General features: G+C 24.9%; 1 protein-coding gene across 1 annotated transcript in view; it reads left to right on the top strand.

Moving 5' to 3' along the window:
• The first annotated feature begins 12,681 nt into the window (after positions 1 to 12,681).
• The window catches only part of LOC101499315 (ethylene-responsive transcription factor ESR1-like), a 2,498-nt gene continuing 1,631 nt past the window's right edge, over positions 12,682 to 13,548 (top strand). Inside the window, exon 1 of the mRNA XM_027336849.2 lies at positions 12,682 to 13,544. Within this exon, the coding sequence (XP_027192650.1) occupies positions 12,718 to 13,544 (827 nt within the window). The 5' untranslated portion in view covers positions 12,682 to 12,717. The remainder of the gene's footprint in view (positions 13,545 to 13,548) is intronic.

Genomic DNA, 13,548 nt, shown 5'->3' with positions numbered 1-13,548 from the left:
TTATCATCTTGAAGATTTTGGCATGCATTATATGATGAAAGGAAAAGGAGTATGGAGGGAGCTGCTTATATAAGTATATATAAACACAATTTTTTGTTGCGTTAAAAACACACTTAAAAGTAATTAAGTATACTAAGTCAAATAATAAAAACACAAATTGTAGATTAATGGAGATAAGTATAGGATTACTGTTTCATCTTCATTTGTAATTTTATTACCCCTATTCTAGTTCTATTCAAAATTATTTCTTTTAATTCAATTACTAATTTGTTTATTAAGATTATTAATCCATTTAGTCATTCATGATTAATATTTATTTTCCTAAATTAACTTGTTGTTTGGTCATGCAAAGAGTTTAAATTCAAGAAAAGCTAAAAATATACAAATGTCAAATGATTGGAAGACTAAAATTAAGCTTGATCATGCAATAATTTATAGTCTTAATTATCATATAGATCCGTCAATTAATCATCGCTAACACCTAATTGATTAAGAACGTGTAAAAGGTGATCAATCATAGCATGTGATTATAACAATATAAAAATTTAATTGAATAATAAAAAATAATTTCAATAAAACTAGAATAGATAACTAAGACATAGTAAAAGATATTTCGATTATAAGATCTAGATCCTAGAAGAAAGCTTAATTGCTCATTACTATAAACAAGTTACATTTAAAATAATAGTGTTCATCAAATTAAATGAGAAGACTAAGAACCCTATAAAAAGGATGAATATTTTCTCCAAAAATTGAGACATTTTGCTCCAACTCCAAACACTCCTAAAATCTTCCCAATTATTATGGTGTCAGTTACTCTTTCCTTCATCGGATTTTTCTTTTTATCACCAACTTGATAGCAAGCAAGTTGCTATATTTGTCGAACAAACTTTTTTTTTTAAATCTTGAGCCTCAAATTCCTATCCATATATATATATATATATATATATGGAGCATATGAAAGAGGAGTTTTACAACGAGAGAGTGAGAGTTAAATTTTGACCATACAACTATATATGAATTGTCATGATTTAAGAGTTATTTAAGTGGTACATGATCATCTAAAAAAATAACATTACTTTTTCTTCTAATATTGACCATCTATATATGATATGTGATCAAAATTTAACCATCTCACTATCTCATAAAACTTCTCTCATTTGATATGTTTCATATATATTATTACTTGTAATCTTTTTCATATTCTATGCATAATAAAGAGTAAATTAAATTAAAATTTAATATGATAACATATAATTGATCTAAAAAGGACTCCTAATAATCTCTATAAAAAAAAATCACACACGTCCCTTTTTTTTTTTTTTGTCAAATAAACATACACAACCCAAAATGCAAAATATACTTAAGGATAAACAAAATGTCTGAAAACTAAGATGGGCCTAACCTTTAAATAATAACAAGTCCAATGAGAACTAAACTCAGTATAAACTAACATTAACATGTATATTTTAACCTTCTGACATTGATGAATATAAAAGGGAAATTTTATTTCCATACATCTATGAGACATTAATCCTTTATATATTACAAATATTTAAGTTTGCCCCTTAAATATTATAGAGTGAACTACATTTCGCTCCTCTCTTACATTAAAATATACACTTCCCCATCTTTGAGAAGTAAATATATAGATAAATTATACCCCGCTGCCAATAAATGCTTGAACTATCCTTTTCTCCTTTAAAAGTTAAATGTATCACACTTTAATCAGAAAAGTACTATGCATCCCCTCATTTTAATTTCTCACCCTCCATTTCAAATAAAAATACTATTTTATCTCTTAAAAAATTAACCACTCCATTATTCACCTCATTATTCGAAACTTATAAAATTTTTAAACTTTCGAAATATAAAAAAGTGATTTTTTTTGACATTTTCGAAACTTTTGATAAACACGAAAGTTTTGAAACGTAACTTATTCGACATTTTCGAAACTTTTGATAAATCTGAAACTTTTGAAATGCATTTTTCCAAAATTGATCAAAAATTTCGAAACATTTGATTAATTTGAAAGTTTCGAAACTTCCGAAATAAAAAATTCCAGAATTTTCGAAACTTTCAAACAATTTAAAACTTTCGAAATTTTCCAGATTTGGAAACTTTCAAAATTTTCTATATTTGAAAACTTTCGAAATTTTCCAAATTTGAAAATATTTGAAACTTTCCAAATTTTCGAAATGTAATCCTTATTTCGAAAATTTAAAACTTTCGAAAAAGTTCAAAATTTTTGGAGTTTTCTATTTCGGAAGTTTTAAATATTTCGAAAATTCTGGAAATTGTCATTTCGAATTTTTCAAAACTTTCGAATATTTTAAAATTTTGTTTAATTAAAAGTATAAAATTGTATTTCTATAAAAATGAGAGGGTAAAATTGTATTTTTATCAGCTTTAGTGATTTGATTCATAATATATAATAGGTTAGAACTATATGTTAACTATATTGGAAAAAAGCAGAAAATATACGCATTAATAGAAGTTCGATTATTTTAAAATGAACTAAAACGTTTATCAAGGAAATCGAATGAAGATTTAACATGAGCTGGGAGGAGAAGAGTATTTTCTTCTCCAATATGTATTGCATAAGAGGAGGAGAGTATATGTTTTAAATATAAGAATGGAAAGTGGTGTAATTTAAGCATAAAAGGAGTGTAATTTAAGCATAAAAGGAGTGTAATTTATTCGATATATTAATAATTTAAAGTATATGATATTGATCAACAAAAAATAGAGAAAGAAAAAATCTTCAAATTTAAATGTAAGTTAAGTGACATTAAGAATAATTGTGTCTTAATTTTAATTTATTTGATAAGTACACTTGTCTCTTTAGTGGGATGCACTCCCTGGAATACTTCCAAAAAAATTTCTGCACCCTTGAGTTTTATATACTCCTCTTCATTTAACATAAAGGTTTCAAATAGGTCAGCCTCCCTAGTCTGGTCCAAGTGGACCTGAATACATATTTGGATCAATGCAACTCAAACTATTTTATAATGTGTTGTATAAATACTTAAAGATGTTATGACCATTATGAGAGTTAATAGGTCAACTTGACCCTCTTTCTTTTAAAAAAATCATTTCAACACATAAAATTTATAAAACAAAAAAATTAGATCGCTAAAACTACTATTGAATAGCAGATGATTTTAAGGTTTTTGGTTTTTTGTTTGCAAGTGAATTGTGTTGGACTTATAAATTAATGTGGATAATCTTTTCGAACAATGAAGAGAAAAAGAAAATAAAGAAAATAAATTTGTATTTTTGAAAAAAAAATATTGGTTTAATTATTTTTATTTATAAATGGTTTAATTTAAAATTCAGATGCATAAGTCGACTCTGTTTTTAGATTAGACTAAAAAAATTTAATTATTTTTAAATTGTCTAATTTACATGGTCGACCCCAATTAAAATAAAATCTTTTATTACTTTTAACAGCAAAACTTACATACGATCTTAGATTTAAATTTATATTACAATAAATTAAATATCCTTGTAACTACCATCTAAATTAAGTATACCTTATACTTTATTTTATTTTTATTAGTTATTGCTTTGACAACTTTCAAGTGAATAAAAGTTATTTTAATGTATTGTATAATTTATTTTATTTAATTAAGAAATATGGGATGTCAAAATTTGCATTTGACAATTATTCCAATTGGGTAAATGTTTTGATTAACCATGTACTACGTAAGAGTTAAGAGTTTATATATAAATTATTTGAGATTAATTTGCCGTGAGTGTAAAATTTTACATTGTTAACAAATAAAAATAATTTATATTTATATTTTAAGTAGTTATAATCAAAGTTAAAATATTGTTAAAAAATTGAGAGTAATAATTAATTAATAATATAAAAATTTATTACGTTAACAACGTATATAAACTAAACTTAACTAATTTATTGTCTTAAAAATGAAATTAAATCTCATACTTATAAATTGTTCATTATGTGTCACCTTAGTAATAAAAAAATTAATCTTATAACCTTATGTGACTGAGACATCTTAGTAATAATTAGTAATAAAAGTTTAATCTAATAATTTTATATGACTGAGATGTAGTTCAAGTCTCTTTGGTGTGAATTGTGAACTAATCATAATTAAGTGTTAGTTCAAATAATAATAATAATAATAATAATAATAATAATAATAATAATAATAATAATAATAATAATAATAATAATAATAATTATTATTATTATTATTATTATTATTATTATTATTATTATTATTATTATTATTATTATTATAATACAATCTAACGGTTATCTCAATCATAATATATAGTGAACAATTTACAAGATAGTTCACTCTAAACACCACTAAAAATATATACTAAATGTAACACAATAAAAAACAGATAAACAATCAGGGAAGTATCTATCATCATGTTATTAGTAAAAAAACTAAACAGAAAATGACAACAATTAAGTGTTTTTATGTTGTTTCAATAAGTCAACTAAAGTATAGTTTTATGAAAAACAAGTTTTTGAAAAGAAAAAAAAGAAGAAGATGCTAGTAGAGAATAGGGAATCCTATATAATAGTGGGTAAAAAGAAGAGTAGGTTTGCATGAAATAGATAGATTATAATAAGACAGAAAGGACAGAAGATTAATTGAGTTTATAGTTGAATTAGAGACAAAATTAAGAGGAAGGGATATGTGGAGGCAGAGACCACAGTGAAAGTACCACGCGTTGCACATAGCAGAGACGACCAAAACAGAGGAATTCGTGACCTTGATAGGAGTATAGCGGCTTTTTCTTATCATAGGTAGCATGTTTCAGACTCATAGGCTTTGGTTTGTCACAACATTTTTGGATCTCGGAGAGGTAATTTATAGGCATACCTAACATAACAACAGTACATTCAAAAGGTACCATTTTAATTTAGAACATTCTATATTACTATAAGAAAAATAGTTTTTTTTTTTTAAAGATATAACGAATTTGATCAATAAATTTTTTTCAATACTTTAGTTTATTAAAATTAACTAAGAGATTTAATATATATTAGTTTTCAAATATTTCGTAGAAGTTCCTTTAAATTTAATCTGTTAAGGTAAAAGTAGTTCCCCTTATTTGAATATCTTTTATTTACGATGTTAGTATTTCTTGTGCTCTTATTTATAGATAAAAGTATTGATTAAATACGTTAATATTTTTGTCAATAAATAAGAATTGAAGAAATATATAATAAGTAAAAATATACTAAATTATGGTAAATTTTAACATGAACTAAAATTTATCATGAATCAATTTTATAAAATATATAAATTTTAATAATTATATATATTGTTTTTTAAAATTTTAATAATTATATTTATTTTTATGATTAAAATAATAAATTAATTATATTGATATAGTAAAATTAAAAAATAAAATCAATATATTAATTATTACGAATAATTATTTTTTAAAGAAATTATTGATTGTTAAGATTTTTGATAAATTTTAAATATTAATTTATAGTATATCATAATTCACTCTAGAATTCAACATAAATTATACAAAAATATATTAAGAAAACTAGTATTAAGAAAGGAAGGAGAACCACGATTAATATATATAATTTCAATAAAATCATTAAGTAGATGGTTTAAATTATCCTACATGGTCAATATCTCTTTGGTGCTTAATAAAAAAATTATACAAAAGTCAAAAGGTTTATTTAATGTTATAAAATTTTAATATTATTCGTTATTAAATATTTTATTTCTATTTCTAATAAACATTCATCTAAATTAAATTGAAATATAAAAAATATTATCGTAAAATTCGTTTTATATCTTATAATAAAGACAACAAAATCTACTAAACAATATAAGACCGGAGGTAATAAATTGGATAGCTGGAAAAAAAAAAAAGTTAAGTTAAATTAAGGGTATATTAAAGATACTACCATTGAATAATATAGAAAATTGTTGATAGTTGAGTAATTCATTAATGCGCAATGCCAATGGCCACTTCAAATGTGAATGTGGTGCTTCCTAAATCCTAATTGATGTTTTAAACATTTAAATGATATATCAAATGACTTTTGATTTTACTTTTAAATTTATATAAATAATTTATATAATATTAACTTTCAATTTAATAATAAATTTTTACAAAATATATATTATTTTAAAAGTTTCAATTATTTAATAAAATAAAATAAAAAAATAAATAAAAAATAGAGTATTATTATTATTAAAAGGAAAGACACCTGTATTAAATGGAAAGTGAAAGCGTATCTTGATGAATCTGGCAGTGAGAATAGAAGCAGGATATGGTAGTGCATGTTTCGAAGCTAAGCTATTAAAAGATGTTATGAATGTCTTCAACCGGTCACAAAAGGAAATAACTAAGCTGCAGATCGATTTTCAAGAAAAGTAGCTTACATCAATCACTTACCACTCGCTACATTGCAGAGGGATATTTTCATAACTTAAATACATCAAAATAACTTATAGCTAACGTGGTAAAATTTAATTATTATTTAGTGTGATATCTCATCAATGTTATTAGAGTTGGTTGATGAAAGTCTAATGTTCTCCAAGGATTTATAAAATAAGAAAGTATTTTGATATTTCACAAAATGTTAAAACTTTTATAATTTCAAATCTCAAATTTGTTATTTACTCTATAATTTGTGTTCTCATAGTTTCCTTTTAATATAGATAATCTTAGTCTAGCAATAATATGTGAATTCAAATAGTTTGTTAAATTTTTAAGAATTTAATCATTTTTGTTAGATTCAACCTCTATCAACTTTTATATAAATAAAGAGAGATTTAATTACACAAAAATAATATTTCATTAAGTTATAACGTTGGATAGTAATTTACTCAGATATATTTTATAAATTTGATTATTAGACTAAAAAATTGTATTATATTAATCATTTATATACATTTTTACATAAATTTAAAATAATTTAATATGAATTTAAATAGATCAAAATTAACAGTTTAAACATTTTTATTATATAATATTAATCTTAATCCACCTCAAAAATGTATCACAGGATTTTTTGTTTTGTGACATATTAATCTTGTATATGTATGTGTGTAAAATGCATTATAAATGTACCTCTTGCATAAGAATAATAGATTAAGTTAAGAGCAAAAATATTTAACTTTTCTGACTTCTATTAAACACTTTCCTTTTACTTTTTATTTTCTTTCTTTTAACAATCTTTCTTCTCAATTTGATTTCGAATCCAAACAAAGCACTATATTTAATTCCCATCAACTCATGAAGGCTACAAAATAACCGGGTTTTGTTGTCTCCGTCTCTCGAAACCACACGGTACAAAAGCTGGTTAATTCCTTAAGGATTTTCTTGTCTCTGATTTGATTTCTTAAGAAATAAGTTTTGTTTCTCTCTATAACCGTCATTTTTACTTCCTTACATGACTTCTATTTGATTGTCACTTTCTTTTTGTGATCGTGGGAAAAGGTTTGATTTATTGTCATATTACCCATGACAAACATAGTACTAGTACTAGAAAATTGCGGGTCTCTCTTTTTATAAAATAACAATATGGTTTCATCACTTCACCTAAAAATTGACCGGATAAAAGGAAGAATCCACCAAATCTACCAAAATTAAATCGTGGGATTCTTCAATAATTTTCTATTATAAAATGACAAAGCAAGCTTGCTTGTGGTTCAGGTTGTGTAGACATGGAGATAAATCATGCAGAGGGTACGCAATATACTTTTGAGCAAGTTTAAATCGACACAGCCTCAAATGGAAAATGTTCGAGTATACGTACAAATCAAATAAATTAAAAGAGAGAAAAAATTAGTCGTATCATTTTTTTAAATGTTAATATAGTTAGAACATATATTAAAAAGGAAAAATATTAGTCACATCATTTAATATTGAAGTTTTTATCTAATGTGCAGTCAAACACTTTGTTTCTCTATATATTTTTTATTTAATGTGCGCTCAAACACTTTTCATTTAGAGTTATGCTTGAGTGTTTCTTCTATTTTGGTTAAAATTAAATTTTATAGTTTCTCTATTTTTTAAATCAGATTTTTAGTTCCCGTTTTACAATTTGTAGAAATTTTTGACAATGTAATAGTGATTTGATACAACTGAATTAAATTTATGTCATTAATTAACATTCATTTTTTTATTTGTCAAAGTTCCACGATCACTTTTGATTGTAACAACATCAGCAAAAATTTACGAAAGAAAAGATAATAATATGAACACAGTTCTATTTTATCCAATTCAGTTGTGTCACATAATTCTCATGTCGTAAATGAACACACTACATCATGAAAAATAAAGAGGAACCAATCAAATCCTACAAGTTGTAAAATAGAGGACCAGAAATCCACTTCTAAAAATAAAAAGACTAAAAATTAATTTTAAACAAAATAAAAATACTAAAAATATATTTAAATATTTAATAAAAAATATCTTACCGAATTAACAACTCAGGCCCAAATCAATTAACAAAATGGGAAATTATAGAAGAGGGGAGGAACTCTAGTTAGCATTTGGTTCCACTAAGGCTCGTTATTGAAAATATAGGTTAGTTGGTAATTAGGGAGTATTGATTAGTACGTAGTTAGTGGGTGCAATATATAAATAGGTTTATGTAATCTTTTACTTCACACTTTATTCATTTGTAATACTTTTATCAACATCAATATAATAAACTTCTTAACACTCATTTAGCCAAACTGTGAGAAGTCGCATGGCTTGTAACAAAAGAATTAACCAAATTAAACCTATAATCAATCTTACTCATAATTCTAGAAACCAGGGTTTCCTCCCAACACATTGGTTCGATTCATCGCCTGGCTACCACAATAACTATAATTATTTTACCTTTCTCATGTGATCATACTCTATAGTTATTATTCCAAAGTCTCCAAAGAATCCTCCTCCAATTCATTACCCTTCTAATAAGGATAATATGCTCTTTAATTCATCTAAAATCATGAACAAGACATATTTTAACCAACCTCGGGATGATGGTTTTGATTTTGAACCTAGTTAAAAATCGTTAATATTGATGAAACCTATATCTAAGTGATGAGCAAATTGGCTTTGATGGTGTGGCAAAAGTCGAGGCACACAGTTTTTCTTGAAGTATTTGGTGTCTTTATAAGATTTATACAAATACTATTGAAGTCATCTCTACTTCTACTTTATGTATTCCATTAAAAATTTAACCCAAGTTTTATTACTCTTAACTATTATCTATCGTTTATGTGACATGCATGCTCTTTATAATCTTCCATGATGTTTAACTGCTGATTTTAATACAGTTCTATATTATGAAAATTAAATATTTAAACTCATGATTAAATTGAATTATATATTCACAATAATATAAATATATTAAAAGAGGATGATTATATAAATCCAAATACATGTCAAATAAGTTTTTTTATTTTTAAATTTAAAAATATTTTAAATATAAACTCATCAAACAAAATATTTTATTTTCTCATCTCGTAAACAATTTTCAAAAATTAAATTATTAAATATATTTTCTTTTATTTTAAACACAGATTTTTTTAAATTAATTTTATAGAATAAAATTTAAATGTCAAAAAAGTAAAATTCGAGGTGTTAACTCTCTATACATGTTTAATAAAAATTAATTATAATTTTAGTCTCTTTATTTTTTAATTAATTATTTTATTTTAAAATATAAATTTTTTTTAAAAATTTTTAATTAAAAAAATAGTAATATAATATATTTTAAATAGTATGATATTATTATAAAGAAAGATTAAAATTTTCAATTTTAATTTTAAAATTATTCATTTAAATAATTTAATTAATAAATACATAAATAAACTTAAAAAATAAAAACTCTTCCGAACACAGGATCTGCACTCGAAGAGCACGCTAGTTAATGACAATTTATTGGTACAGATCGACAAATGCATGTGATCTTTAATCCTTTGTTTCATCCATCGACATGATGTGTTGCAAAAATATAAATCAAATTCAAACTAACCCAAATGGAAAACGAGGTGTCAAAATGCAGTTCCTAAAACACCAAATAAGGAGGAACAATTTCTGAGCGCCGCCACAGTAAGTAATCATTCGAATTTCAGAATCACTTCGACTTCCCATAAAATTTTAGTTTTAAATCCCAACAAAATCTCGATTATTTATTACATGTTGGGTTAGGTGGAAAAGCAACGATACAAATCTCAAATTAAATACAACTATGATATTTGTATATCAACAAATTAATTATATTTACTCAACACTGTATTTATTTTTTATTTTTTTTCTCTTTTTATCACATCAAAACATATTATTTATATATATATTTATATATATCACTCTTTATAGTTGTTGTGCAGATGTATAAGTTTCTTATAAACATGTTTTAGATAAATATGGTCTTTGTTAATATTTTTAGTGGTTAAATATTTTAGAGCTTCTGTTTTAATTATAAAGATTGAATTTTTTTATCATAAAATATTTATTAAAAGAAATATAAAGAACACTTCAACCTTTACATCAAAGTAGTAGTCCAAGTCCAGCCTCATAGTAGAAAAACTATGAAAGATTGAGAAATTTTCCCAAATCATGTGCTCAAAAACCAAACTACAATATACAAAACAAAACCTTACAACTATATTTTATTACACCACAATAGTCTAAAAATACAAATCATGACCTTACAACTACGGTTTATTACACAACAACAGCCTCTGCATCAACCTATCTCGTATAATTGACAAATAAGTCTTTGCGTATCTACAAAAAGTCATATAAGTGGGTACAATTTTCAACAACTAGTGGTACCACTAATTTACTTAAAAATTGAGTCATTAATACTTTTAAACAAACTTAAACTATTTTGGAGGTCCTGCTTGCAAGGATTTTTTAGTCTACTGATTTAAATACACAAGATACAAATTAAAATTTCATGGGTCTTTGGAGAATGCGTTAACATTGACAATAAATAATATTTTTCCGTCTTAAAATAGTTGATTCATTTAAAAAACTAAATTGTTTTTAAATAATTGACTCATTTAATTTTTAATATACTTTTTTTTAATTGTGTCATTTTAATTAATATTATTTACATCATTTTTAATCTAATAAAATTAGTCAATTATTTTGGGATGGAAATAATACTTTTTTCCTATTGTTATACGATTTTTGTTACATTTTCCACGTATATTAAATTAGTTGCCTAATTTAATGCAAGGTCAAAAAAATTAATATAGATAGTCCAAATTTTGAATTAGATATATCGATTTAATTTGACCTTGCTTTTGTTTATATTTTTTAGATCGGAGTAGTATTATTTATACATGAATGTATTTCATTTTATTTTTTATTTTCAAAAATAAATTAATAGTATTAATATACTGTATATTTAGAAAAATTAAGAAATGCATCTAGTAACTTCAAATGATATTTATATTTCATCTTTAAGATTCAAAAAATATCATGGAATTGTGTGAATCAATTCACATGTTTGGTCAGTTAGATCACAAGATCTGAAATATCTTGAATGAGTTCGAGACCTCTATATATCACTGATTGAGTTTGAATTAAATTATTATAGTGATCAAAGTTTTAAAATTTTAATAGATAAATAAAAAGTATAATATTGTATATAAGAATTTTAAGTTATAAAGTTATAAAAATTTATTGACGATCAAACTCTTGACACTTATTATAAAGAGGTAGTAGATTAAATTTTGGCTGATATTTTTAATAATTAAAAATTAGAGTAAATAAAGTTTAGTCTGTATACAAATATTAATTTAAAAATTAGGATCTACATCTATCAATCTACATGATTCATGTCTTTTAGTTAGATTAACTAATGTAATAAGAAAATATGCACATATAACATGTCACATTTACATATTAGACTCAAACAGACATTTCAACAACGATAATCCAACAATCACAAATCTACTCATAAAAACAATTTTACTCATAAAGTACATCAATTATAGAACTCAAGATTACAATAACATACATCACAATATTTATATTAATTAACATATATCATGTTAGGTCTAATAGAAATTCATCACAATCGATTAGCATATATCAAACCACAATTATCGTATAGACTTGATTTTTACAACTTGTCACAACTTGTCACAATTAATAATTATTTAATTTTTAATTGTTTTAATATAAATATTTTTTTAATTATAAAATTTCTCTACCTCCATATATTCAACTAAATTCATACAGATAAATTTCCTCAAAATCATATGTTAGATCATAATTTTACTTTTTTGAGACAACCATTTTATATATAATCTCCTTTACCTTTTAAAAATAACAAATACTAACTAGTATAAGTATTCCAAGAATACTTGATAAAAAATTAAAAATATATTAAAATCTGTATTTTAAAATATTTGAAAAAAAATTAAAAGTTATTTTTCAGAATACAAAACCTATTAATTTATTTCTTTAACAATTTAACCACTTATTAATGAGACTTAAAAAGGCATGAGTTTGTTGACATTTGATATACCAATATTTTAATTTAATTTATAGCATTTGTCCCTTACCAATATCTTTTTTGTGAAGAAAGTAACTCGACATATGGTGTCAGTGTGCCAGCAATGCATGCAGTACCTCAACGAATTACACTATAAATAAGAACAAGGCACACGAAATCTCTTTCAAAATTCTTACTCACTCAAACGACTTTTAATTACAAATATTTATTACTACCACATAATGGAACAAGCACTCCGACGTCTCAACGGAATGTCTCCGACGGAACATCCAAACGACCACCTCACTTCCTACTCCGCCGTACCAACCAACAAGACCAGCGGTTCCCCCGCTGGCACAATACGATACCGCGGAGTCCGACGCCGACCGTGGGGCCGTTACGCTGCTGAAATAAGGGACCCACATTCAAAAGAACGCCGCTGGCTTGGAACATTCGACACAGCCGAAGAAGCCGCTTGCGCCTATGACTGCGCCGCCCGAGCCATGCGCGGAACCAAAGCCCGAACCAATTTTCTCTATCATCCCGAACCAACCGAAAATCAAAACCGTTTTCATCCCTTCAATATTCCTCAACACCTCCACGTCACCAATTTCAACGGTGCTGATTGTTTCTCTCCATCATCATCTTCTTCCACTAATTTTAATCCTTCTCTTAACAACATGGTTTTGTTTCGTGATTATCTTAACAACACTTGTTCTTACTCGAACCCATTTTTGGTTCCTTCTAATTTTGTTCAAAACAAAATCGACAACGTTACTATTTCTTCATCTTCAGCTTCTAACTTTGAGAAAGTTAGTGAAGAAGATATTATTATTGATGATGAAGAATCGGAAATTTTTCCGAGAGAATCATCAGGGTTGTTGGAAGAGATAGTTTATAAGTTCATGAAAAATTCAAAAACAACAAAATCAGTTTCCAAGTTTAATAATAATAATAATAACGAAAAGAAGGTGAAAACAGAAATATCTCATTCTCATGACAACATGTTTCCTGTGATGGAGGGTTTTGGTTCTGTGTCTTATGATCATCATGAACAAGGTTTTTCAATGCAG

Source organism: Cicer arietinum, chromosome 7 (assembly GCF_000331145.2).
Source record: "Cicer arietinum cultivar CDC Frontier isolate Library 1 chromosome 7, Cicar.CDCFrontier_v2.0, whole genome shotgun sequence".
In the NCBI taxonomy this organism is placed as follows: domain Eukaryota; kingdom Viridiplantae; phylum Streptophyta; class Magnoliopsida; order Fabales; family Fabaceae; genus Cicer; species Cicer arietinum.
Note: the sequence above shows the minus strand (reverse complement) of the source record. Positions and strands in the feature narration are given on the sequence as shown.